Genomic DNA, 23,015 nt, shown 5'->3' with positions numbered 1-23,015 from the left:
ATTTTTGGATATTAAGGGAATCGAGGGATATGGGGATATGGACAGGAAAGTGAAGTGGAGCAGCCATGACCTTATTGCATGGTGGAGCAGACTCGAGGGGCCGAATGGTCTACTCTTGTTCCTATTTCTTGTGTTATGTCAAGTATTATAGTTTGCGAGGAGGAAGACAATATAACCCCTGCAGTACTTTAATCCTGCCATAAGGTGGCACTGGAGTCCAGAGTACTGTAGCCACAATTCGATGAACACTGAGTAGACTTGTCACATAACACACAGGCAGAGATTCAACCACGAGATGTCAGTGTCTCCCCCTCTGACTCAACTAGATGGCAATAATTCCCATATCAGTTCCAGTTAGTAGCACTCCCAACTCTTGAGTCCGTGAGTTGTGGGTTCAAGCAATACTTCCCTCTAAATATTACCGTGGGTGCGTGGCCTGTTTATTTAAATGTGCGAAACGCAGCCTCTTCAACGGGACAGCTTGTGAGCGGCCTGCGCGGTACCGTCACAGATCGCTGCACGGCCGCGCTCCCCAGCAACTTACGGAAACATAGAAAATAGATGCAGGAGCAGGTCATTCGGCCCTTCGAGCCTGCACCGCCATTCAATATGATATGAAACATTGCGTTCGAGTCCCATTCCGGAACATGAGTCCGTCATTGAGCCGGCATGGAAAGTGCTGCTTTATTCTTCAAATGAGACTTTAAAACCAAGCCTGGAGTCTACCTGTCCAGTTGGATGAGCAAGGGGCCACCATCCCTCCCTCCCTCCCTCAACCAACAGTCCCAGAAACGGTCACTCGTCTCGTTTTTTGGGATCTTGCTTTGCGCAAAATGTCTGCCACATTCACCCACGTAACGGCAGTCATCGCTCTTCAGAGGCGACTGATTGTACGTGGAGCACGTCAGGGTGTTTCTGAGAGATGCAGTAAGGTGCTTTAACAGTGTCAGCTGTGGCTCAGTGGGCAGCGCACTCGCCTCTGAGTCAGAAGGTTGTGGGTTCAAGTCCCACTCCAGGGACTTGAGCACAAAAATCTAGGCTGACACTCCCAGTGCAGTGCTGAGGGAGCGCTGCACTGTCGCAGGCGCCGTCTTTCAGATGAGACGTTAAACAGAGGTGCCGCCTGCTCCCATGGCACTATTTCGAAGAAGAGCAGGGGAGTTATCCCCAGTGTCCCGGCCAATATTTAATCCCTCAATCAACATCACTAAAACAGATTATCTGGTCATTATCACATTGCTGTTTGTGGGAGCTTGCTGTGCACAAATTGGCTGCCGCGTTTCCTACATTACAACAGTGACTGCGCTCCAAAGGTATTTCATTGCCTGTAAAGCGCTTTGAGACGTCCGGTGGTCATGAAAGGCGCAATATAAATCCAAGTCTTTCTTTAACAATGCACATGTGTTCTGCTGCAGCCTGTTGTGTGCCAGTATTATTGGATCACTCACTTTGTATTCTGTTTCTGCCGCAGACGCCTTTAGCTCCCCCCGAGGTCCAACAGCAGTACCTGTCCAGTATACAGCACCTCCTTGGAGACGGTAAGCTTGCTTGCTGCGTTGCTTTGTCACGCTCCAGGTTACTTCGCGTACAAATCAAAAGGCATGATGCTGCCGGTATCTGAAGGGGCTTGACAGGATAGATGCTGAGGGGTTGTTTCCCCTGGCTGGAGAGTCTGGAACTAGGGGGTACAGTCTCAGGATGAACTGGTGGTGAACGGTTGGTGAACTGGTAGAGGAAAGCACACAGGATCCTGGGCTTCATAAACTATACAAAAGCAAGGAATTTATGATGGACCTTTATAAAACACTAGTTCGGCCTCAACTGGAGTATTGTGTCCAATTCTGGGCATTGCACTTTAGGAAGGATGTGAAGGCCTGAGGGAGGGCGCAGAAAAGATTTACAAGAAGGGTTCCAGGGATGAAGGACTTCAGTTACGTGGATAGACTGGAGATGCTGGGACTGTTCTCCTTGGAGCAGAGAAGGTTGAGAGGAGATTTGATAGGAGATGTTCAAAATCATGAGGGGGTCTGGACAGAGTAGATAGAGAGAAACTGTTCCCACTGGGGGAAGGGTCGAGAACCAGAGGACACAGATTTAAGGTGTTTGGAAGAAAAACCAAAGGCAACATGAGAAAAAACTTTTTTACGCAGCGAGTGGTTAGAATCTGGAATGCACTGCCTGAAAGGGTGGTGGAGGCAGATTCAATTGTGGGTTTAAAAAGAGAATTGGATAAGTACCTGAAGGAAAGAGATTTGCAGGGCTATGGTGAAAGGGCGGGAGAGTGGGACTAGCTAAAGTGCTCTTGGAGAACTGGCATGGGCTGAATGGCCTCCTTCTGTGCTGTAACCATTCTATGATTCTAGGATAAGGGTCAGTCAGCCATTTAGGACTGAGATGATGAATTTCTTCTCTCGGAGGGTTTGTGAATCTTTGAAATTCTCTGCCCCAAAGGGCTGCGAATGTGGAGTCGTTGAGTATGCTCAAGGCTGAGATCGATAGATGTTTGGACTCGAGGGGGATCGAGGGATATGGAGAACGGGTGGGAAAGTGGAGTTGAGGTCGAAGTTCAGCCATGATCTTGTTGCACGGCGGAACATGCTCAAGGGGCCATATAGCCTACTCCTGCTCTTATGTTTTTGTGTGTAAGTCCTTGGTTCGACCCCGTGTGGAGTTATTCTGTGTAGCATTGGTCAGCATACAGTAGGACATCAGTGAGAAGGAAGGAGCAGTGTGTCTATGCCAAAGCCCCTCACACGAGGACCTGCATTAAGCTACTGGTGATCAGTGAGCCTGGCATGTAGAATTGGACTTGAACAACAAGCTGGCGTGCATGTCGTAAGCTATCCCATCACTTTGGCAGCCGAGCAAACTGGAGATGTGGGACGAGAGCTTGCTGGAAGACGTTACCTGGAGGTCTGGTGTAGGAATCCTGCTTCCACTGGCTGGAGGGTCGGTAACCCAGAGGACGCAGGTTTAAGATAATTGGCAAAAAGTGTCAGAGGGGAGCTGAGGGGAAACATTTTTTTTACGCAGCGCGTTATGATCTGAAAGGGCGGTGGAAGCAGATTCAGTAGTAACTTTTCAAAAGGGAATTGGATAAATACTTGAAAAGGAAAAAAATTGGAGGGCCAAGGGGGCAGAGCAGGGGGGGGGGGGCCGGGGGGGTGGGGGGGGGGGAAGGTGGGGCGAACTGGACAGCTCTTTCAGAGAGCCGGCACCGACACGATAGGCCGAGTGGTCTCCTTCTGTGCTGTATGATTCTATGAATGCACACGCGTAGGTCTGGGTTCAGTGACGGGGGGGGGGGGGGTTGATTGGGTGCAGAGAGGCAGCTAATTGCTGCTGGAGCTCTCCACCGTTCGATAGGGTGTGGCCACGCAGTGGATGATGACGATCCACTTTTATGGTGAGCTGTGCTACTTATGAGAATCTCCTAAAACCTGCAGTCACATTGAACATAAGAAATAGGGAAAGAGTTGGCCATTCAGCCCCTCGAACCTGCTCTGCCATTTCAAAAAGATCGCGGCTGATCTTCGACCTCAACTCCACTTTCCTGCCCGACCCCCCAACTCGCTTCATTCCCTTGGTGCCCAAAAATCAATTGATCTCAGTCTTGAATATACTCAACGACTGAGCATCCACAGTCCTAAAAGGGTATTTATTGTGAAACTATGTGCCCCCTAGTTCTAGTTTCTCCAGCCAGGGAAAACAGCCTCTCAGTGTCTACCGTCAATCCCCCTCAGAATCTTATATGTTTTAAGGAGATCATCTCTCATTCTTCTAAGCTCCAGAGAATATAGGCCCAGTCTACTCAATCTCTACGCTTCTCAACCAATGACTGTCTCTTAGTGGGGGGGCGGTGCACAGTGTTACAATATTATTACAAGAGGATTTGAGCACAAGAGTAAAGACATCTTATTGCAATTATATAGGGCCCTCGTGAGATCGCACCTGGAGTATTGTGTACAGTATTGGTCTCCTTACCTAAGGAAGGATATACTTGCCATTGAGGGAGTGCAACGAGGGTTCACCAGACTGATTCCTGGGATGGAGGGATTGTCCTATGAGGAGAGATTGAGTAGACTAGGCCTATATTCTCTAGAGTTTAGAAAAATGAGAGGTGATCTCATTGAAACACAAAATTCGTACAGAGCTTGACAGGGTAGATGTAGGGAGGATGTTTCCCCCTGGCTGGGGAATCTAGAACCAGGGCTTAAGGGGTCGGCTATTTAGGACTGAGATGAGGAGACATTTCTTCACTCAGAGGGTGGTGAATCTTTGGAATTCTCTACCCCAGAGGGCTGTGGAGGCTCAGTCTTTGAGTATATTCAAGACAGAGATCGATAGATTTTTGGATATTAAGGAAATCGAGGGATAGTGCAGGAAAGTGGAGTTGAGGTAGAAGATCAGCCATGACCTTATTGAATGGTGGAGCCGGCTCGAGGGGCCGAATGGCCTACTCCAGCTCCTAATTCTTTTATTCTTATGACATCATTGCAGCTCTGCTTTATTTGCGAGAGTATTTTGGGGAGCGGGTTTAGGCCACGCCGAGGTCAAAGGTGTTAAAGCGGCTCTGCGCGTTTGGTGGGCCGGAAGCCCTGCCGGTGACTCCTGCAGCAGCCATGGGAGGGCGAGTGGCCATCGCCACCGAGAGTGGAGCCGCTTCCTGACCCTGGCCAGCGCTGCTGGTACTGGGAGAGCTGTGGACTGCACAGGGAAACCCTTTGAGTCTACACTTGAGTCTCTAACTATAGCTATTTTTGTTTTGTTTCCCCCCCACATTTAGGTTTGAATGAACTGATAACAGTGGTGAAGAAAGCTGTGCAGCACGTGATTGGAAGGTGAATTACATGGAGCCTCTCAATATTCCGTTTCTGTGGGGGGAGGGAGGGAGGGGGGAAGGGAGAGAAGAGGGTGGGGTGGGGAAGGGGGGAGAGGATGGGATGGGGTGGAGGAGAGGTAGGTGGAGAGGAGGGGTGGGATGCGGGAGAGGGGAGGAGCGGTGGCGGAGATGGATGTTTCAAGCAATGTTCCTTCTAAATTTGCGGCGATATCTCTTCTGGCAGCGGTGCTGGTGAGCGGCCTGCGCTGGGCTTCACGTGGCCACACAACTTTGGGGGGAACGTTGGTTGCAAGTCTCGCGCTCTGTTTGCAGCATATTCCACTTGCCGGTTCTTTAATAAGACTTGAAAGAAAGAACTTGCTTTGAAATGGGGCCTGTCACGTGCTCAGGATGTCTCAAAGCACCTTAAAGCCAATGGAACTCGCCAAGGTTTCTTCAGCAGCACCTCCCAAACCCACGAGCTCCACCACCCAGAAGGTCAAGGGCACGGGAACACCACCACCTCCGCGATCCCCTCCAACTCAGACACCATCCTCATTGTCACTGAGTCAAAATTCTTGAACCCCCTACTGTGGGAGTATCTTCACCACACGGACTGCAGCGGTTCAAGAAGGCGGCTCACCACCATCTTCTCCAGGGCAATTAGGGATGGGCAATAAATGCCGGCCTTGCCAACGATGTCCACATCCCATGAACACATTTTTTGAAGTGTAATCACTTTTTTGTAATGGAGGAAATGCGACAGCCAATTTGCACACAAGGTCCCACAAAACTGCAATGTGATAATGACCAGATAATCTACATTTTAGTGATGTTGGTTGAGGGAGAAATATTGGCCAGGACACCGGAGTTATCGCGTGCTCTTCTTCGAAATAGTGTCATGGGATCTTTTACGTCCACTGAGAGAGCAGACGGGGGCCTCGGTTTAACATCTCGTCCAAAAGACGGCACTTCCGACAGCACAGCACTCCCTCGGCACTGCGCTGGAGTGTCAGCCTGGATTTTGTGTCCAAGCCATAATCTTATTGAAGGGCAGAACAGACTCGAGGGGCTAAATGGACTACTCCTGTTCCTATGTTCCCAACAACAGTATCAAAATTACAGTAACTGGAAAATCCAACTTTTTAACCACCCTCTGCAAAAGTTGCAAAGATTTAAAAAGAACTGGGGGGGAGGGGTTGATGGGGAGAATGTTAGCTCCTTGGACAGTGGGGGTGTTTCATTTTTTTGAAATTTGAATATATCTTATGCCCTCTCCTTGCTATCTGTGTTCGTGGTTACGATATTTCACTCTCTTGAGCTTGTTGAAGGATCTACTCCTGCCAAGTCCTTCAGTCCTTCTGAAAATTTGCCATGCTATGAGGAAAGAGTAGAGGGGAGTGGGACTGATTGGATAGCTTTTTCAAAGAGCCAGCACAGGCACGCTAGGCCGAATGGCCTCCTGTGCTATGTAATTGCGGTATATTTCCACTTTCTCACCGGGCCATCGAGCATCACCTGGGTGGAGTGAGAAAGGCAAATCCAGCGGAAAGTAGCCTTGCTAACCCTCCAGGATTGTCCTGGAGTTTCCAGGACTGAAAGATTAATGTCCTGGACACCGCTGCGAGCAACAGCATAGGGCCATTTAAAAAAACAATTGTGTTCTTTTGCATTTTCTGTTAACCAGCTGTAAAAAAAATATTGAAGATGGTGGGGGTGGGTGGGGGAAGGCTGTTTTACTGGGTGAGGTTTATGGAGGTAGAGGGTCACGTGATGAAACTTCCATGAATATGTCCAATAAGAGTTGGCAACCCTTCACGGAAGTCAAAGATCACCCTCACCATAAATGTTTTTTTTTCTAATAGTCTTGCAGTCCCCTCTCCTGTAGACCGCTGTGCTTGTGTGTGTCTTGCGGTCATTCCAAAAGAGTATTGATGCTCATGTACCCACAGCAATGTTCCCACTAAGGTGCTCTCGCACGTGGCCGCACTGTAATCTGCAAGGTCCCACGCAGGCCGCGCTCTGGCTTTTACATTGTTAATGCCGCACAAGCACAGAAATTTAAAGGGACCGCGCATTAAAGAGACAGGCCGCGCAGAACAAAGTGCAACTCGCAGGGAACGTCGACCCACAGGGGTACAGGGTCACAAATCATGAAAAGTAGCAATGCAGGTGAACAAGGCCATAAGAATGCAAACGGAGCACTGGGCTTCATTTCTAGAGGATTGGAACTGAAAAGCAGAGCAGTTGTGTTTCAACTTGTATCGAACCTTGGTCAGACCACACTTGGAGAAATGGGTCACCATATTATAAAATGGATATAGAGGCACTGGAGAAGGTGCGAGAAAGATTTATAAGGATGATACCAGAACTGAGAGATTGTAACTCTCAGAAAGATTGAACAGGCTGGGGCTCTGTTCTCCAGAAAAGAGAAGGCTGAGGGCTGACTTCTTTGAGATCTTTCAAATTATGAAATGGTTTGATACAGTAGATATAGAAAAGATGTTTCCACTTGTGGGGGAGGCCAGAATTCAGGGCCATAAATATAAGATAGTCACGAATAAATCCAATAGGGAATTCAGAAGGAACTTTCTTTGCCTAGAGAAAGAAAGAAAGAGTTGTATTTAGAGAGTAGTTAAATGTGGAACTTGCAACGACAGGGAGTAGTTGAGGTGAATATCCTAGATGCATTTAAGGGGAGGCTCGATAAGTAGATGAGGGAGAAAGGAATAGAAGGATATGCTGATAGTGTGAGATGAAGAGGGGTGGGAGGGGGCTCACGTGGAGCATAAACACCAGCATAGACAGGTTGGGCCATTGGCTTCCGGTTAAGCAACGCCTCGATTTCAAAATTCTCATCCTTATTTTCAAATCCCTCCATGGCCTCGCCCCTCCCTATCTCTGTAATCTCCTCCAGCCCCACAACACCTCTCCGAGGTGTCTGTACTCCTCTAATTCCGCCCTCTTGAGCATCCCGGATTGTAATCGCTCAACCATTGGTGGCCGTGCCTTCTGTTCCCTAGGCCCCAAGCTCTGGAACTCCCTGCCTAAACCTCTTCACCTCTCTTTCCTCCTTTAAGACGCACCTTAAAACCTACCTCTTTGAGCAATTTTTTGCTCACCTGGGCTAAGTTCTCCTTATGTGCCTTGGTGTCAAATTTTTTATCTCCTAAAACTTCTGTGAAGCGCCTTGGGACATTTCACTACGTTAAAGGTGCTATATAAATACAAGTTGTTGTTGTTGAATGGCTTGTTTCAGTGCCGCAAATACTTTGCAGTTCAAAGTAATACACCTGCAATGTTGCACTTTGTGATCATGAAGGTCCGGTCCGTGTGTTGCGCGTGTGACTCTGCGCGAGCGTTCACGTCCAGTCTGTTTCCCCCCCCCCCCCCCCCCCCCCCCCCGCACAGTGTCTCGCTGAAGCAGAGCGTATCGCTGCTGGAGCTGGAGCGGTACCTGGGTGAAATCCGGCAGCTGGTGGAGCACCGCAGTCAGGCCGAGCCCGAGGCCGTCGCCGCCCGTTCCCCACTGTGCCGGTACTTAATCCCCGACGAGGAGAACACCTTGGCCTCCCAGGTACAGTTTGCCCCAGCACGCGAGCGCGCGTGGCACTCGGATAATGTGCGTAGCCCCCATCCTATTGCTCATCTACCTGCTGCCCCTCGGTGACTTCACCCAAAAAAACACGGCCTACCAGTTTCCACGTGTACGCTGACGGCACCCAGCTCTACCTCACCGCCACTTCTCTCGACCCCCTCCACAGTCTCTAAAAAATTGTCAGACTGCTTGTCCCACATCCAGTTCTGGATGAGCAGAAATTTTCTCCATTTGAATATCGGGAAGACCGAAGCCATTGGCCTGAAATTGCGGTCGGGGGCTTCTTTCGGACGAACACCTCCGACCCGAGAATTTTTAACGAACTTAACCTGGTGGTCCGGGAGTCGCCTGGGATTCCAGTGGGGGCCACCTTTTACCCACCCTTCCCTTTCCGTCCTTGACGTTCGAACTCAGAAGGTGCAGTCATGTGTGACTGCACAACCAATCGGGCACAGTATTCTCATCAATAGCAATGAGAACTCTGTATCTACGAGTTCTCATTGCTATTAATGAGAAAAAAAAACACACACTAAACACAACATAAAAAATAAAAAACACACCTCACATATTTAACATTGATTTAAATTAAAGTTAATAAATGTTAGAAAAAAAAATACATTTTTCCGATTTAAAAAAAAAAAAGTTTTGTAATTCGGATTTAAAATAAACTTACCTTAGTGTGCAGGGTTTTTAACATAAAAATTAATTTTAAATTTTATTTTTATATGTTTTAAAACTCTTACACTGATAAAAGTAGGCTATGTGCCTGCTTTTACCAGGCTCAAGAGTTTTAAGGACATTCGCAGGACAATCTTGCCCGCGTGAATGTCCTTGCTGCTGAGATGCGTTGGATCTGTCACGCCAGAACTTGACAGATCGGAAAAGCCGGGTTTCGGCGCATGTGCATTGCGCGCCCAAAAACAGCTTTTGTGGGGCCTTCCCAGGTCCATACACGCTCCGTACGGACCCGCAGAGGCCGGGATTTCAGGCCCATTGTTTTCAGTCCCCACCCCCCCACCACAAACGCCGTTCCCTAGCCACCGACTCCATCCCTCTCCTCAACTTCTGTCTGAGGCTGAACCAGACTGTTCGCAACCTTGGTGTCATATTTGACCCTGAAATGAGCTTTTGACCACATATCTGCAGCATAACTAAGACCGCCTATTTCCACCTCCGTAACATTGCCCGTCTCCGCCCCTGCCTCAGCTCATCCACCGCTGATGTCCTCATCCACGCCTTTGTTACCTCTAGACTTGACTATTCCAATGCACTCCTGGCTGGCCTCCCACATTCTACCCTACGTAAACAAGAGGTGATCCAAAACTTGGTCACCTGCTCTAATTTCTCCTTCTGTGGCTCGGTGTCAAATTTATTGTCCCATAATACTCCTGTGAAGCACCTTGGGACATTTCACTATGTTAAAGGCACTATATAAATACAAGTTGTTGTTGTAGCGTATTGCCGCAGTTGTACTGAAAAGCCCTCTTCTTTTTCTTGCCACTTCTCCTCCCTCGCTGACTCTTTGCTGGGGTACAGCCCTGGAGTCCGTGGGAGGCACTTCCTCTGGTCCCTCGCCCGACTCGCCATTGTTCATTTGTTAGACCGAGTTGTTAATTGTCGACAGGCTGTTCGCCTGTAGTGTACCTCACCGTGAAACCTCAACCCGCCACCGACTTCCAGCGCGGCTGATTGGCTAGCAGTCCATGAGCCAGTTTTCCCCCTCCCTCACTCGGAGGCACTGATCCCCAATCGTAGCATTTCCCCCCGCCCCCCCCCCCCCTCCCTCACTGAGATCATCTTATCGAGGATTGGTCCTTGGTCCTTCCAGGTCTGTGTGGCTCTGGATGGACTCACTGACATTTAACTCAAAGTCACTTTTATTTCTTCCCTTTTAATGACACCACAGTGCCCAATATGCCACTGTTGGGTGATCAGTTCCATTACCTCTACTCTGAAACCAGCTGTAAGGAGATGCAATGGCCAAGGTGGCCATTAACCGGTCCAGGCAGCGGGCGGTCGGGGGGGTCGTTTGGCCCGACTGCCTGCCTCTCTTCCGCGGTTATATCCGATCCAGGGTGTCCCTGGAGATGGAGCACGCGGTGTCCACCGGTACGCTTGTGGCCTTCCGCGAGAGGTGGGCACCGTAGGAACTGGAGTGCATCATCACCCCCGGCAACCAAGTTTTAATTTGATCCATTAATGTCAAAGTTTAATTGGTTTATTTTGTCAGTTTTAGTGCCCCCCCTTTAATCAGGGGGTACTTGATTATTGTTCGACCAAAAATAGTTGCAATGAGCTTTCCCCCTTCTCCCCTCCGCCCCCCCCCGCCACCCCCCAGTACCACTTCTCAGCTTCCCAACACTTCTCTACATGGTGCCTCTCCCACCTGGCCTTGGTGTGAGAACCAAGATTTGGGGAATAGTGTTGAGAAGGACAATCATATCCTAAGCTTCCCGTCACGCTCTAAAGCCTTATTTTTGAATTGGCGCAGTGACGACAGGGTCTTGTGCTATGGGTTAGGTTGGCTTGGCTGTACGGGACAGTATTGCGGAAATCTGACGTTAAGAAACTTCACATTTCCAGTGAGCCAGACGGCTGCAGTTCCGCACTCTCGTGTGCAAGGTGCAGCTTCCCAATCCCTGCACTCCCCTCGAGTTTGAAAACCATTTGGATTGGGCCTGCGTCCTGCCAACTCAGCCGCCGTGCATTGGCACCGGGAGCTTGCAGTGTTGTTTTATGCAAACCTGCAACACAGTTGCATTGCCATCCAGGCTCTCGTTCCTCTGGGACGGGGCTGTCTTTGCACCTTGCACACGAGAGTGCGGAACTGCAGCCGTCTGGCTCACTGGAAATGTGAAGTTTCTCCACGTCAGGTTTCCGCAATACTGTCCCGTACAGCCAAGCCAACCTAACCCATAGCACAAGACCCTGTCGTCACTGCGCCAATTCAAAAATAAGGCTTTAGAGCGTGACGGGAAGCTTAGGATATGATTGTCCTTCTCAACACTATTCCCCAAATCTTGGTTCTCACACCAAGGCCAGGTGGGAGAGGCGCCATGTAGAGAAGTGTTGTGCAGCCTTGGGGACTTGGGTACAGCAAGCAATTAGGAGATGGAAACATGTTCATGGTTCTTTAAATCCATTTCCTACTGGGCAGCCTCACACATCTCCCAATGGGGAACCTCAGTCTCAGGAACAGCAGCTCCCAATGGGGAACCTCACTACCAGGTACAGCATTTCCAACTGACCAGCCCCACTCACATGTACCATCTCCCACTGATAAACCTCACTCCCAGGTACAGCATCTCCCACTGACCAGCCTCACTCACATGTACCATCTTCCACTGACCAGCCTCACTCACACGTACCATCTCCCACTGATAAACCTCACTCACATGTACCATCTCCCACTGATAAACCACACTCCCAGGTACAGCATCTGCCACTGACCAGCCTCACTCACACGTACCATCTCCCACTGACCAGCCTCACTCACATGTACCATCTCCCACTGATAAACCTCACTCACACGTACCATCTCCCACTGACCAGCCTCACTCACATGTACCATCTCCCACTGATAAACCACACTCCCAGGTACAGCATCTCCCACTGACCAGCCTCACTCACACGTACCATCTCCCACTGACCAACCTCACTCACACGTACCATCTCCCACTGACCAACCTCACTCACACGTACCATCTCCCACTGACCAACCTCACTCACACGTACCATCTCCCACTGACCAACCTCACTCACACGTACCATCTCCCACTGATAAACCACACTCCCAGGTACAGCATCTCCCACTGACCAGCCTCACTCACACGTACCATCTCCCACTGATAAACCTCACTCACACGTACCATCTCCCACTGACCAACCTCACTCACACGTACCATCTCCCACTGATAAACCACACTCCCAGGTACAGCATCTCCCACTGACCAGCCTCACTCACACGTACCATCTCCCACTGATAAACCTCACTCACACGTACCATCTCCCACTGACCAACCTCACTCACACGTACCATCTCCCACTGACCAGCCCCACTCACATGTACCATCTCCCACTGATAAACCACACTCCCAGGTACAGCATCTCCCACTGACCAGCCTCACTCACATGTACCATCTCCCACTGACCAACCTCACTCACACGTACCATCTCCCACTGACCAACCTCACTCACAGGTACAGCACCTCCCATCAGGTGAGGCGAGCTTGACAGCCTGCCCCTATAGCCAGGGTTGGTGTTTGATATGGAATCTGTCACTGTAATTACTATATCATTTTTTGTTTCACCCGCAGGCCTGTGGCTTGACAGAAAAAGACTTAACCACACTCAAACTTCTAAACGAAACCAGAGATATGCTAGAAAGGTCTGTATGACGGAATTCCAGGGAAGATAATTTCATTTTCACCTGTGACAGCATTGTGTATTTTCAGTTATTAAAGTCTGACCAGGACGTCGGGATTGGGAGCAATGCGGTGTGCTGTTTTCACTAATTAGAGACTGCAGGCTTACCTAGCAGTGTTGCGAGGAGTACCAGGTTTCTGCTTACCCTTCCTTTATAATGCATTTTGGAGTCTCGAGTGGAAGTGCATCAGCACTGGCTTAGTGGGTACGGTAGCATAGCGGCAATGTTACTGGACTAGTGATCCAGAGGCCTGGACTAATCGTAGAATTTTCGAAATTTACAGTACGGAAGGAGGCCATTTCAGCCCATCATGTCTGCGCCGGCTGAACAAGAGCTGTCCAGCCAAATCCCACTTTCCAGCTCTTGGTCCGTAACCTTGTAGGTTGCGGCACTTCAAGTGCACATCCAAGTACTTCCTAAATGTGGTGAGGTTTCTACCTCTGCCACTCTTTCAGGCAGTGAGTTCCAGACCCCCACTACCCTCTGGGTGAAAGAAGTTCCCCTCAAATCCCCTCTAAACCTCCTACCAATCACTTTAAATCTCTGCCTCCTGGTTGTTGACCCCTCTGTTAAGCGAAATAGGTCCTTCCTATCCACTCTATCTAGGCATCTCATAATTTTATACACCTCAACTTTATACAAAGATGGATGGGAAAGCAAGTTGCAAGGAGGACACAAAGAATTTGCAAAGGGATAGAGACAGGCTAAGTGAGTGGGCAAATATTTGGCAGATGGAGTATAATGTGAGGTTATCCACTTTGGCAGGAAAAATAAAAAAGCAAATAGGGAGAAATTACAAAATGTTACAGTACAGAGGGACCTGGGGGTCCTTGTGCATGAAACACAAAAAGTTAGTATGCAGGTCCAGCAAGTAATCAGGAAGGAAAATGGAATGTTGGCCTTTATTGCAAGGGGGATAGAGTATAAAAGCAGAGAAATCCTGCTACAACTGTACAGGGTATTAGTGAGACCACACCTAGAGTACTGCGTACAGTTTTGGTCTCCTTATTTAAGGAAGGATATACTTGCATTGGAGGCTGTTCAGAGAAGGTTCACTAGGTTGATTCCGGAGATGAGGGGGTTGACTTATGAAGATAGGTCTATACTCATTGGAGTTTAGAAGAATGAGAGAGGATCTTATTGAAACATATAAGATACTGAGAAGGCTCGACAAGTTAGATGCAAAGAGGATGTTTCCACTCGTAGGGGAATCTCGAACAAGCGGGCATAGGAATAAGGGGTCGCCCATTTAGAACTGAGATGAAGAGGAATTTCTTCTGTCAGAGGGTTGTAAATCTGTGGAATTCTTTGCCCCAGAGAGCTGTGGAGGCTGGGTCATTAAGGCGGCGATAAGACAGATTTTTGAAAGATACGGGAGTGAAGGGTTATGGGGAGCTGGCAGGGAAGTGGAGCTGAGCCCAAGATCAGATCAACCATGATCTTATTGAATGGCGGAGCAGGCTCAAGGGGCCAAATGGCCTACTCCTGCTTCTAATTTCTATGTTCCTATAAGGTCTCTCCTCTGTCTCCTCTGTTTCAAAGAAAACAACCCCAGCCTATCCAATCTTTCCTCATAGCTAAAATTCTTCAGTCATAAGAAATAGGAGCAGGAGTAGGCCATTTGACCCCTCGAGCCTGCTCTGCCATTTAATAAGATCATGGCTGATCTGATCATGGACTCGGCTCCACTTCCCTGCCTGCTCCCCATAATCCTTTATTCCTTTATCGCTCAAAAATCTGTCTATCTCTGCCTTAAATATATTCAATGACCTAGCCTCCACAGCTCTCTAGGGCAGAGAATTCCACAGATTTACAACCCTCTGAGAGAAGAAATTCCTCCTCATCTCAATTTTAAATGGTTGGCCCCTTATTCTGAGGCTATGCCCTTTAGTTTTAGTTTCCCCTATGAGTGGAAATATCCTCTCTGCATCCACCTTGTCGAGTTCCCTCATTATCTTGTATGTTTCGATAAGATCGTCTCTCTTCTGAACTCTAATGAGTATAGACACAACCTATTCAGCCTATCTTCATAAGTCAACCCTCTCATCTCTGGAATCAAACTCGTGAACCTTCTCTGAACAGCCTCCAATGCAAGTATATCCTTAAATACGGAGACCAAAACTGTATGCAATACTCCAGATGTGGCCTCACCAATACACTGTAAAGTTGTGGCAGGACTTCTCTGCTTTTATACTCTGTCCCCCTTGCAATAAAGGCCAACATTCCATTGGCCTTCCTGATTACTTGCTGTACCTGCATACTAACTTTTTGTGTTTCATGCACAAGGACCCCAGGTCCCTCTGTATTGCAGCATTTTGCAATTTTTCTCCATTTAAATTATAATTTGCGATTTCTAATTTTTCTGCCAAAGTGGATAACCTCACATTTTCCCGCAATGTTCTACATCTACCAAATTTTTGCCCACTCACTTAGCCTGTCTATATCTTACTTTGCAGATTTTTTCTGTCCTCACAATTTGCTTTTTCTCTTACCCATCTTTGTATCATCAGCAAATTTAGCTACATTACACTCGGTCCCTTGATCCAAGTCATTAATATAGATCGTAAATAGTTGGCCCCAGCACCGATCCCTGCGGCACCCCACTAGTTACTGTTTGCCAACTCGAAAATGGCCAGTTAGCCTATCCTCTATCCAATCTAATATATTACCCCCAACCCTGTCAACTTTCTTCTTGTGCAGTAACCTTTTATGTGGCACCTTATTGAATGCCTTCTGGAAATCCAAATACACCACATCCACTGGTTCCCCCTTATCCAGACCTGGCAACATCTTCGTAAATCTCCTCTGTACCCTCATACTTTTAAAACTGTCTGAACACTCCCTGAATAGTCAACAATGGAAACAAACAGCTTTCACAAGTGGAAGAGAGAACACTCAAAGTTATTTCATCATAACTGTGCAATGTTTTTGAAATTGTAACCTCCAGCCCTACCCCCGCCCCCACAGAGATCTCTGCACTCCTCTAATTCTGCGCTCTTGAGCATCCCTGATTTTAATCGTTCCACCAATGGCGACCGTGCCTTCAGCTGCTGAGGCTCCTAGCTCTGGAACTTCCTGCCTAAACTTCTCTGCCTCTCTACCTCTCTTTCCTGCTTTAAGACACTCCATAAAACCTCCCTCTTTGACGGTAATCTTTCCTCACAGCTTAAATTCCTGGCAACATCCTCGTAAACTTCCTCGTAAAACTAATGACTTAGTTAGGAGGCATGAGTTCAAATCCCACCGCGGCAGCAGCGAAATTTAAATTCACTTAATTAAATGAATCCGGAATAAATTAGCCAGTGTCAGAAATGGTGACCATGAAACCACTGGATTGTCGTAAAAGCCCATCTGGTTCACTATTGCCCTTTAGGGAAAGAAATCTCACGTCCTTACTCGGTCTGGCCTGTATAGGAATCCAGATCCATAGCAGTGCAGTTGACTCTTAACTGCCCCTATAAGATGGCCCAGCAAGCCACTTGGTTGCCTTCAAGAAGGCGGCTCACCAGTACTTTCTTGAGGGCAACTAGGGACGAGCAATAAATGCCGGTTTTGTAGGAAACATCCCCATCCCGTAAATGAATGTTTGAAGAAAGTGGATAAATGCCCTCTGCTGTGGTGCTGTGACAGAGAGAACAGGAAGTCCACAGGATCGATGCCTGGTCAGTGCTACGTTGGCTAAAACCGGGCTCGGCTACGACAGGTCATGCAGCCAAAAGCCCACCGACTCTCACTGTCCAGGCTCCTGTATGAAGAATGCTCACTTGGGCACGGTACGAGCAGACAGCCAGTGCCAGCTAAACTTAACCAAAGCAACGGGCCAGGGAAACTGCAGGTAACACAAAACCACTCGGTTCCCGTTTGACCAAGAAAGTTCACGGTAAAAGGGGGATGGAGTATAAAAGCAGGGAAGTCCTGCTACAACTGTACAGGGTATTGGTGAGGCCACACTGGAATACTGCATACACTTTTGGTCTCCGTATTTAAGGAAGGATATACTTGCTTTGGAGGCTGTTCAGCGAAGGTTCACTCGGTTGATTCCGGAGATGAGTGTGTTGACATATGAGGAGAGGTTGGGCCTATACACATTGGAATTCAGAAGAATGAGAGGTGATCATATTGAAATATATAAGATAATGAGGGGGCTCGACAAGGTGGATGCGGAGAGGATATTTCCACTCATAGGGGACATAGTCCTAGAATAAGGGGCTACCCATTTAAAACTGAGATGAGAAATTTCTTCTCTCAGATTATTGTAAATCTGTGGAATTCTCTGCCCCAGAGAGCTGTGGAAGCTGGGTCATTGAATATATTTATGGCGGAGATAGACAGATTTTTGAGCAATAAGGGAGTAAAAGGTTATGAGGAGCGGGCAGGGAAGTGGAGCTGAGTACATGATCAGATCAGCCATGATATTAAATGGCGGAGCAGGCTTGAGAGGCCAAATGGCCTACTCCTGCTCCTATTTCTTATGTTCTTATGTTAAACAATTTGCAACAAATATTCTTTATCACGATGCAGTTTTAATGATTTAATCCAAACTCGCGGGTATGCTCAGGAGGCCAACGCCAGGCCTTTGTAATTGGAGAGTTCCCAGTGCTGCTGCGGAAGGCGGAAACTCTGAAGCCGGGGAATTTCACTGAATTACTATCTCCGCTAAGTAACCGAGCTGAATTCCGCTGCTCTTGGCTCACTCCGAGCTGAGAAGCTATAAGCCCTTCTGCTTGCCGTTAGTTCCACCTGCATGCTTGACACTCACAAACTGAATTAACAGCAGAGCAAGATGTGGTCGTTAACTGTATTATTTTGTGGAAACCTTGCAGTCCGGACTTCAACACTGTTTTGAATTCCTGTTTGAATCGGGGATTTAGCCGACTGCTGGATAACATGGCGGAATTCTTCAAGCCAACGGAACAGGAACTGACTCAAAACGGAAAGATCAGCAGGTCAGTGCGTCCCCCATTGCAGCATGGCAGGCCATTCGGTACGTGCAAGCAGGAGAGCCAATGGCTCTTACCATAGAGGGAGAGCAACTGATTCCTGGGATGGGGGGATTGTTCTATGAGGAGAGATTCAGTAGACTAAGCCTATATTCTCTCGAGTTTAGCAGAATGAGAGGTGATCTCATTGAAACATACAAAATTCTTACAGTGCTTGACAGGGTAGATGCAGGGAAGATGTTTCCCCGGGCTGGCAAGTCTAGAACCAGGGGTCACAGTCTCAGAATAAGGGGTCGGCTGAGATGAGGAGAAACTTCTTCACTCAGAGGGTGGTGAATTTCTGGAATTCTCTACCTCAGAGGGCTGTGGAGGCTCAGTCATTGAGTATATTCAAGATAGATGTTTGAATATTAAGGGAATCGAGGGATATGGGGATAGTGCGGGAAATGGAGTTGAGGTAGAAGATCAGCCATGATCTTATTGAATGGCGGAACAGGCTTGAGGCCTACCCCTGCTCCTAAGTTTTATGGTCTTATGTTCTTATAATCGCTCAACCATTGGCGGCCATGCCTCCTGTTGCCTAGGCCCCAAGCTCTGGAACTCCCTGCCTAAACCTCTCCTGCTCTCTTCCTCTCTTTCCTCCTTTAAGATGCTGCTTAAAACCTATCTCTTTGACCAAGCCTGCCCTAATATCTCCTTATGTGGCTTGGGATTGGAAGAGACCAGTGAACCGACTTGCTTCGAGTTCTACAAACTGACGGAGCCAGACCTGACTCGCACAGGAGGAAGCCATCTGGCCAATCCCCAATCCCTCTGCCTTTCACACACCCCTCAATCAACTTCCCTGCCAGACCCAGCTCCAGTACCACAGCGGCTGCTGGAAAGCTGAAACAAAAACAGGAAATGCTAGGTACACTCGGCAGATAAGGCAGCTTCTGAGGAGCGAGAAACAGAGCTAATGTTTCAGGCCGATGACCGTTCCAGTGCCGGTTTTCATTTAAGAAAATAACAAATAGGAGCAGGAGTCGGCCATACGGCCCCTTGAGCCTGCTCCGCCATTTAATACGATCAACCTCAACACTTTCCTGCCCGATCTCTATATCCCTTAATTCCTCGAGTCCAAAAATCTATCTATCTATCTATCTCAGCCTTGAATGCAAAAGGCTTGAGCATCCACAGCCCTCTGGGACAGAGAATTCCAAAGATTCACAACCCCCTGAGTGGATAAATTTCTCCTCATCTCAGTCTTAAAAGGCCGGCCCCTTATCCTGGGACTGTGACCCCTGGTTCTAGACTCACCCAGCCAGAGGAAACAACCTCTCAGCATCTACCATGCCAATCCCCCTCATAATCGAATATGAGATCACCTCTCGTCCTTCTAAACTCCAGAGAGTATAGGCCCAATTTACTCAATCTCTCATCCCAGAAATCAATCCAGTGAATCAACACTACCCCCTCCCATCCATAGCAGTCTGATCCATACTTGCACCATCCTCTATCTTAAACCCTTATTCACTTTCTCATTTAGCCTGTGATTATATCCTTTGCAATCATGAATATCTCAGCAGGCTGCTGGAACTCGATTGTAAAAGAGGAATTTTTTTTGTTGGTCGACACCCAGTGTTAGAGATTGTACTGACAAGCTCCTGCAGCTTTATATTGCGTTCCTCCAGTGGGTTGAGGTGGGGATGTTTATGAGGGGATGTGCACAGTGATTATGGCATACTTGTTCATCAAGTATATCAGGTAGCACCCTCGCCTCTGACTCAGTAGGTTGTGGGTTCAAGCCCCACTCCAGATAGTTGATCACAAAAATCTAGGCTGACACTCCAGTGCAGTGCTGAGGGAGTGCTACACTGTCAGAGGTGCCGTCTTTCAGATGAGATGTTAAACCGAGGTCCATGGCAATATTTCGATGAAGAGCAGGGGAGTTATCCCCAGTGTCCTGGCCAATATTTATCTCTCAATCAACATAATGACCAGATAATCTGTTTTAGTTATCACATTACTATCTGGGAGCTTGCTGTGCGCAAATATCGGCCAAATTTGCAACATTACAACAGTGACAACACTTCAAAAAGTACTTCAAAGTAAAGCGCTTTGGGACATCCGATGGTCGTGAAAGATGCTATAGAAATGCAAGTCTTTTTTAACTGGTAGGGTGTGCCTCAGAGCAGTTGGCTTGGGCTGATCATCACCCTAATCTCTGGCTGTTAATTGGGCTGAGAGACTGGCAAGCAGACAGGGCTATATGTACTTCATGGGCTGTACATGTTACACAGTGAGTCCCACTCGGAATTGGTTTCATCAGCAACTTCTTCCTCTCTCTTATCACGTTCATCCTTTTTTCTTTCTACCCTTGCAGCTTGTCCAATGTTAGACTTCCCCTCGCCAAAATCATCCCGATTATTAACGGGCAGATACATTCGACGTGCAGTGAGATACCCAGCCATTTTGTTCAGGTGAGTGATGCTCATTTTGTGGGGCTGGTTTCCCTGCTGTCTGCCTTCTCACTGTGTTACAGTCGGTTCCCATCGCACCATCTCTAACTCGTTACTTCCCCGGACCCCTAAAACTCTGCAACCCCATGCCTCTCGCTCCCCTTTCTCCTGTAATCGACAGACTATAATCTTGGCGTTACTTAAAAGTTACTTCTCGACTTTTGAACGATAAGGGGTTATGGGGAGTGGGCGGGGAGGAAGTGGAGTTGAGGCCAAGATCAGATCAGCCATGATCTTATTGAATGGCGGAACAGGCTCGATGGGCCAAATGGCCTTTTCCTGCTCCTATTTCTGATGTTCTTATGACTTATTTTGTCTTCTCTCTTACTCCTTTCAGCCCAGGCAGTGTCCTCCACAGGGCCTCAGCCCTTCCCCTTGCCTTCTCAGTTAAATTATTATTTTTTAGTGATTTTTAAAATTAATTTGATACTCTTGCCCTCTATTCGATTCTGCCCATAGCCCCCCCGTTGCCTCTGCTTGGGCCAGCTGCTGTCTCGTGGACCAAAGCTTCTCCCCATGGCACTCTGCATTATTCTAGTGCTGAGCACCCCTGTACAGAGTCAGAAAGCCGTGTGCAGGAGTGTAAGGAACCATGGGACAAAAAGGAATGTGATGGTGCAGACTGTACCTGATGTACAGTCGACACAGTGAGTACGTTCAGCAGTAGACAGGCCACCTCCACCCACAATCCTTCTTCCCTTCTCTCGAGTGAGCTTCCAGTGCCCTCACGCCGCCAAAGTAAAATTCTCACTTTTGCATTCAAATCTCTTCATGGCTTCTCCCCATCCAATCTGTGTCAGCTCCTCCAGCCCCCATAACCCACGGACTCTCTATTTTCCCCCAGTTCTGGCCTCTTGTGCATTCCCCCTCTCCACCCCTGTCCTTTCGGCCCGCCGTTGGTCACCTTACCTCCAGCCACCTGCGAACAAAGTTCCCTTTCATTATTTTTGGGTGCGGGTCTCATTCAGATTCCCGCGCGTGTGCATTGTTTTTCCCATTGTAAAACCGCTAAGCAGCCTGGGTGGGAGCCCCAGATAGCTGTGTGTGGCCACGCAGCTTAAAGGGAACATTGCCTACAACCCGTGCTCTGGAATCCTCTCCCTGAATTCTTCCAGCTTTCCAACTCCCCCTCCTCCTTTCAGAGACTTATTAAAACCCTACCTCTTTGACCCACCCCTCCTCATTACTCCTCGTCTTGCTCGGCATCCATTTGTGTCTGGTCATGAACCACAAAAAGTGAGTATGTAGGTACAGCAAGTAATCGGGAAGGCAAATGGAATGTTGGCTTTTATTGCAAGGGGGATGGAGTATAAAAGCAGAGAAGTCCTGCTACAACTGTACAGGGTATTGGTGAGGCCACATCAGGAGTACTGTGTACAGTTTTGGTCTCTATTTAAGGAAGGACATACTTGCATTGGAGGCTGTTCAGAGAAGGTTCACCAGGTTGATTCTGGGGATGAGGGGGTTGATTTATGAAGATAGGTTGAGTCGGTTGGACCTAAACACATTGGAGTTCAGAAGAATGAGAGGTGATCTTATCGAAACATATAAGATAATGAGGGGGCTCGACAAGGTGGATGCAGAGAGGATATTTCCACTCAAAGGGGAAACTAAAACTAGGGGACATAGTCTCAAAATAAGGGGCCGCCCATTTAAAACTGAGATGAGGAGGAATTTCTTCTCTGAGGGTTGTAAATTCATGGAATTCTCTGCCCCAGATAGCTGTGGAGGTTTGGTCATTGAATATATTTAAGCAGAGATAGACAGATTTTTTAGCGATAAGGGAATAAAGGGTTATGGGGAGCGGGCAGGGAAGTGGAGCTGAAGCCATGATCAGATCAGCCATGATCTTATTAAATGGCGGAGCAGGCTGAAGGGGCCAAATGGCCTACTCCTGCTCCTATTTCTTATGGTTCTCCGTGAAAGGACCCCGGGACGCCTCCCCACGTTAAAGCACGGGGTGGGGGTGGGGGGGGGGAGGCTGTGTAGATGCGAGTTGTTACTGACTGCCAGATGTCATTGCTGCCCAGGACCTGCTACTGATGGACCAGGTGAAGGACTTTGCTGCCAACGTCTACGAAGCGTTCAGCTCCCCTCCGCAGCTGGGGAAGTGACTCTTGGCAAGCCGCCCACCCGCTGCGAGAGGCCAGTCGGACCCCCATCCCAACCTCCAACCTCCTCGCCTGATGCCGACGTGAAGTGCTTGCCAGATGTCTTCCCTGCTCAGTCCTGCAGCGTTCCTGTGAGGGAGGCGCCAGCAACTGTACTCTCCACACTATCGCTGATGGCCGTGCGCCGTTAACCCCTTCTGAATCGTTCCAGAAATGATTACATTAATCTGCCTGTAGATATTTTGTATCATACCGTTCTTTGTATCTCCAAATTATACATTATAATCTGCGTGCGACTGGATACGGGATTCTCCAGATAGTGTGGGTATATATTTCTACTGCAGCGCGCGTGCCTGTTGTTCCACCTCAGATTCCAACGGAATAAATAGTAATATATGTTGCTGGATGGCATCTCTTTCTTTGATGTTACTGTTTTGATTTCCTTGCTCTTAAAGCCTCTGGTTTTAGTAATGTCTTGTATAGTATTAAAAGAAAATGACACTAAGGCCATTTGTTGTCTTATTGCAAATACAAGTCGGGGAATTCATAGACAATAAACTGCACCTCATGTTTTGGTCTCCTTATTTAAGGAAGGATATACTTGCATTGGAGGCAGT

At 48.2% G+C, this 23,015-nt stretch overlaps 1 protein-coding gene across 1 annotated transcript in view; it reads left to right on the top strand.

Annotated features, from left to right (window-relative positions):
- Positions 1-22,799, top strand: part of pex3 (peroxisomal biogenesis factor 3) — a 44,332-nt gene extending 21,533 nt beyond the window's left edge. The window contains exons 6-12 of the mRNA XM_070889066.1: positions 1,472-1,538; positions 4,787-4,841; positions 8,234-8,399; positions 12,737-12,807; positions 17,670-17,792; positions 20,152-20,248; positions 22,318-22,799. Coding sequence (XP_070745167.1) covers positions 1,472-1,538; positions 4,787-4,841; positions 8,234-8,399; positions 12,737-12,807; positions 17,670-17,792; positions 20,152-20,248; positions 22,318-22,401 — 663 coding nt within the window. The 3' untranslated portion in view covers positions 22,402-22,799. The remainder of the gene's footprint in view (positions 1-1,471; positions 1,539-4,786; positions 4,842-8,233; positions 8,400-12,736; positions 12,808-17,669; positions 17,793-20,151; positions 20,249-22,317) is intronic.
- Positions 22,800-23,015: the final 216 nt, after the last annotated feature.

The sequence above is a fragment of the Pristiophorus japonicus genome, chromosome 9 (genome assembly GCF_044704955.1).
Source record: "Pristiophorus japonicus isolate sPriJap1 chromosome 9, sPriJap1.hap1, whole genome shotgun sequence".
Taxonomy (NCBI): Eukaryota; Metazoa; Chordata; class Chondrichthyes; family Pristiophoridae; genus Pristiophorus; species Pristiophorus japonicus.
This window is presented reverse-complemented; position numbering and strand designations above follow the sequence as displayed.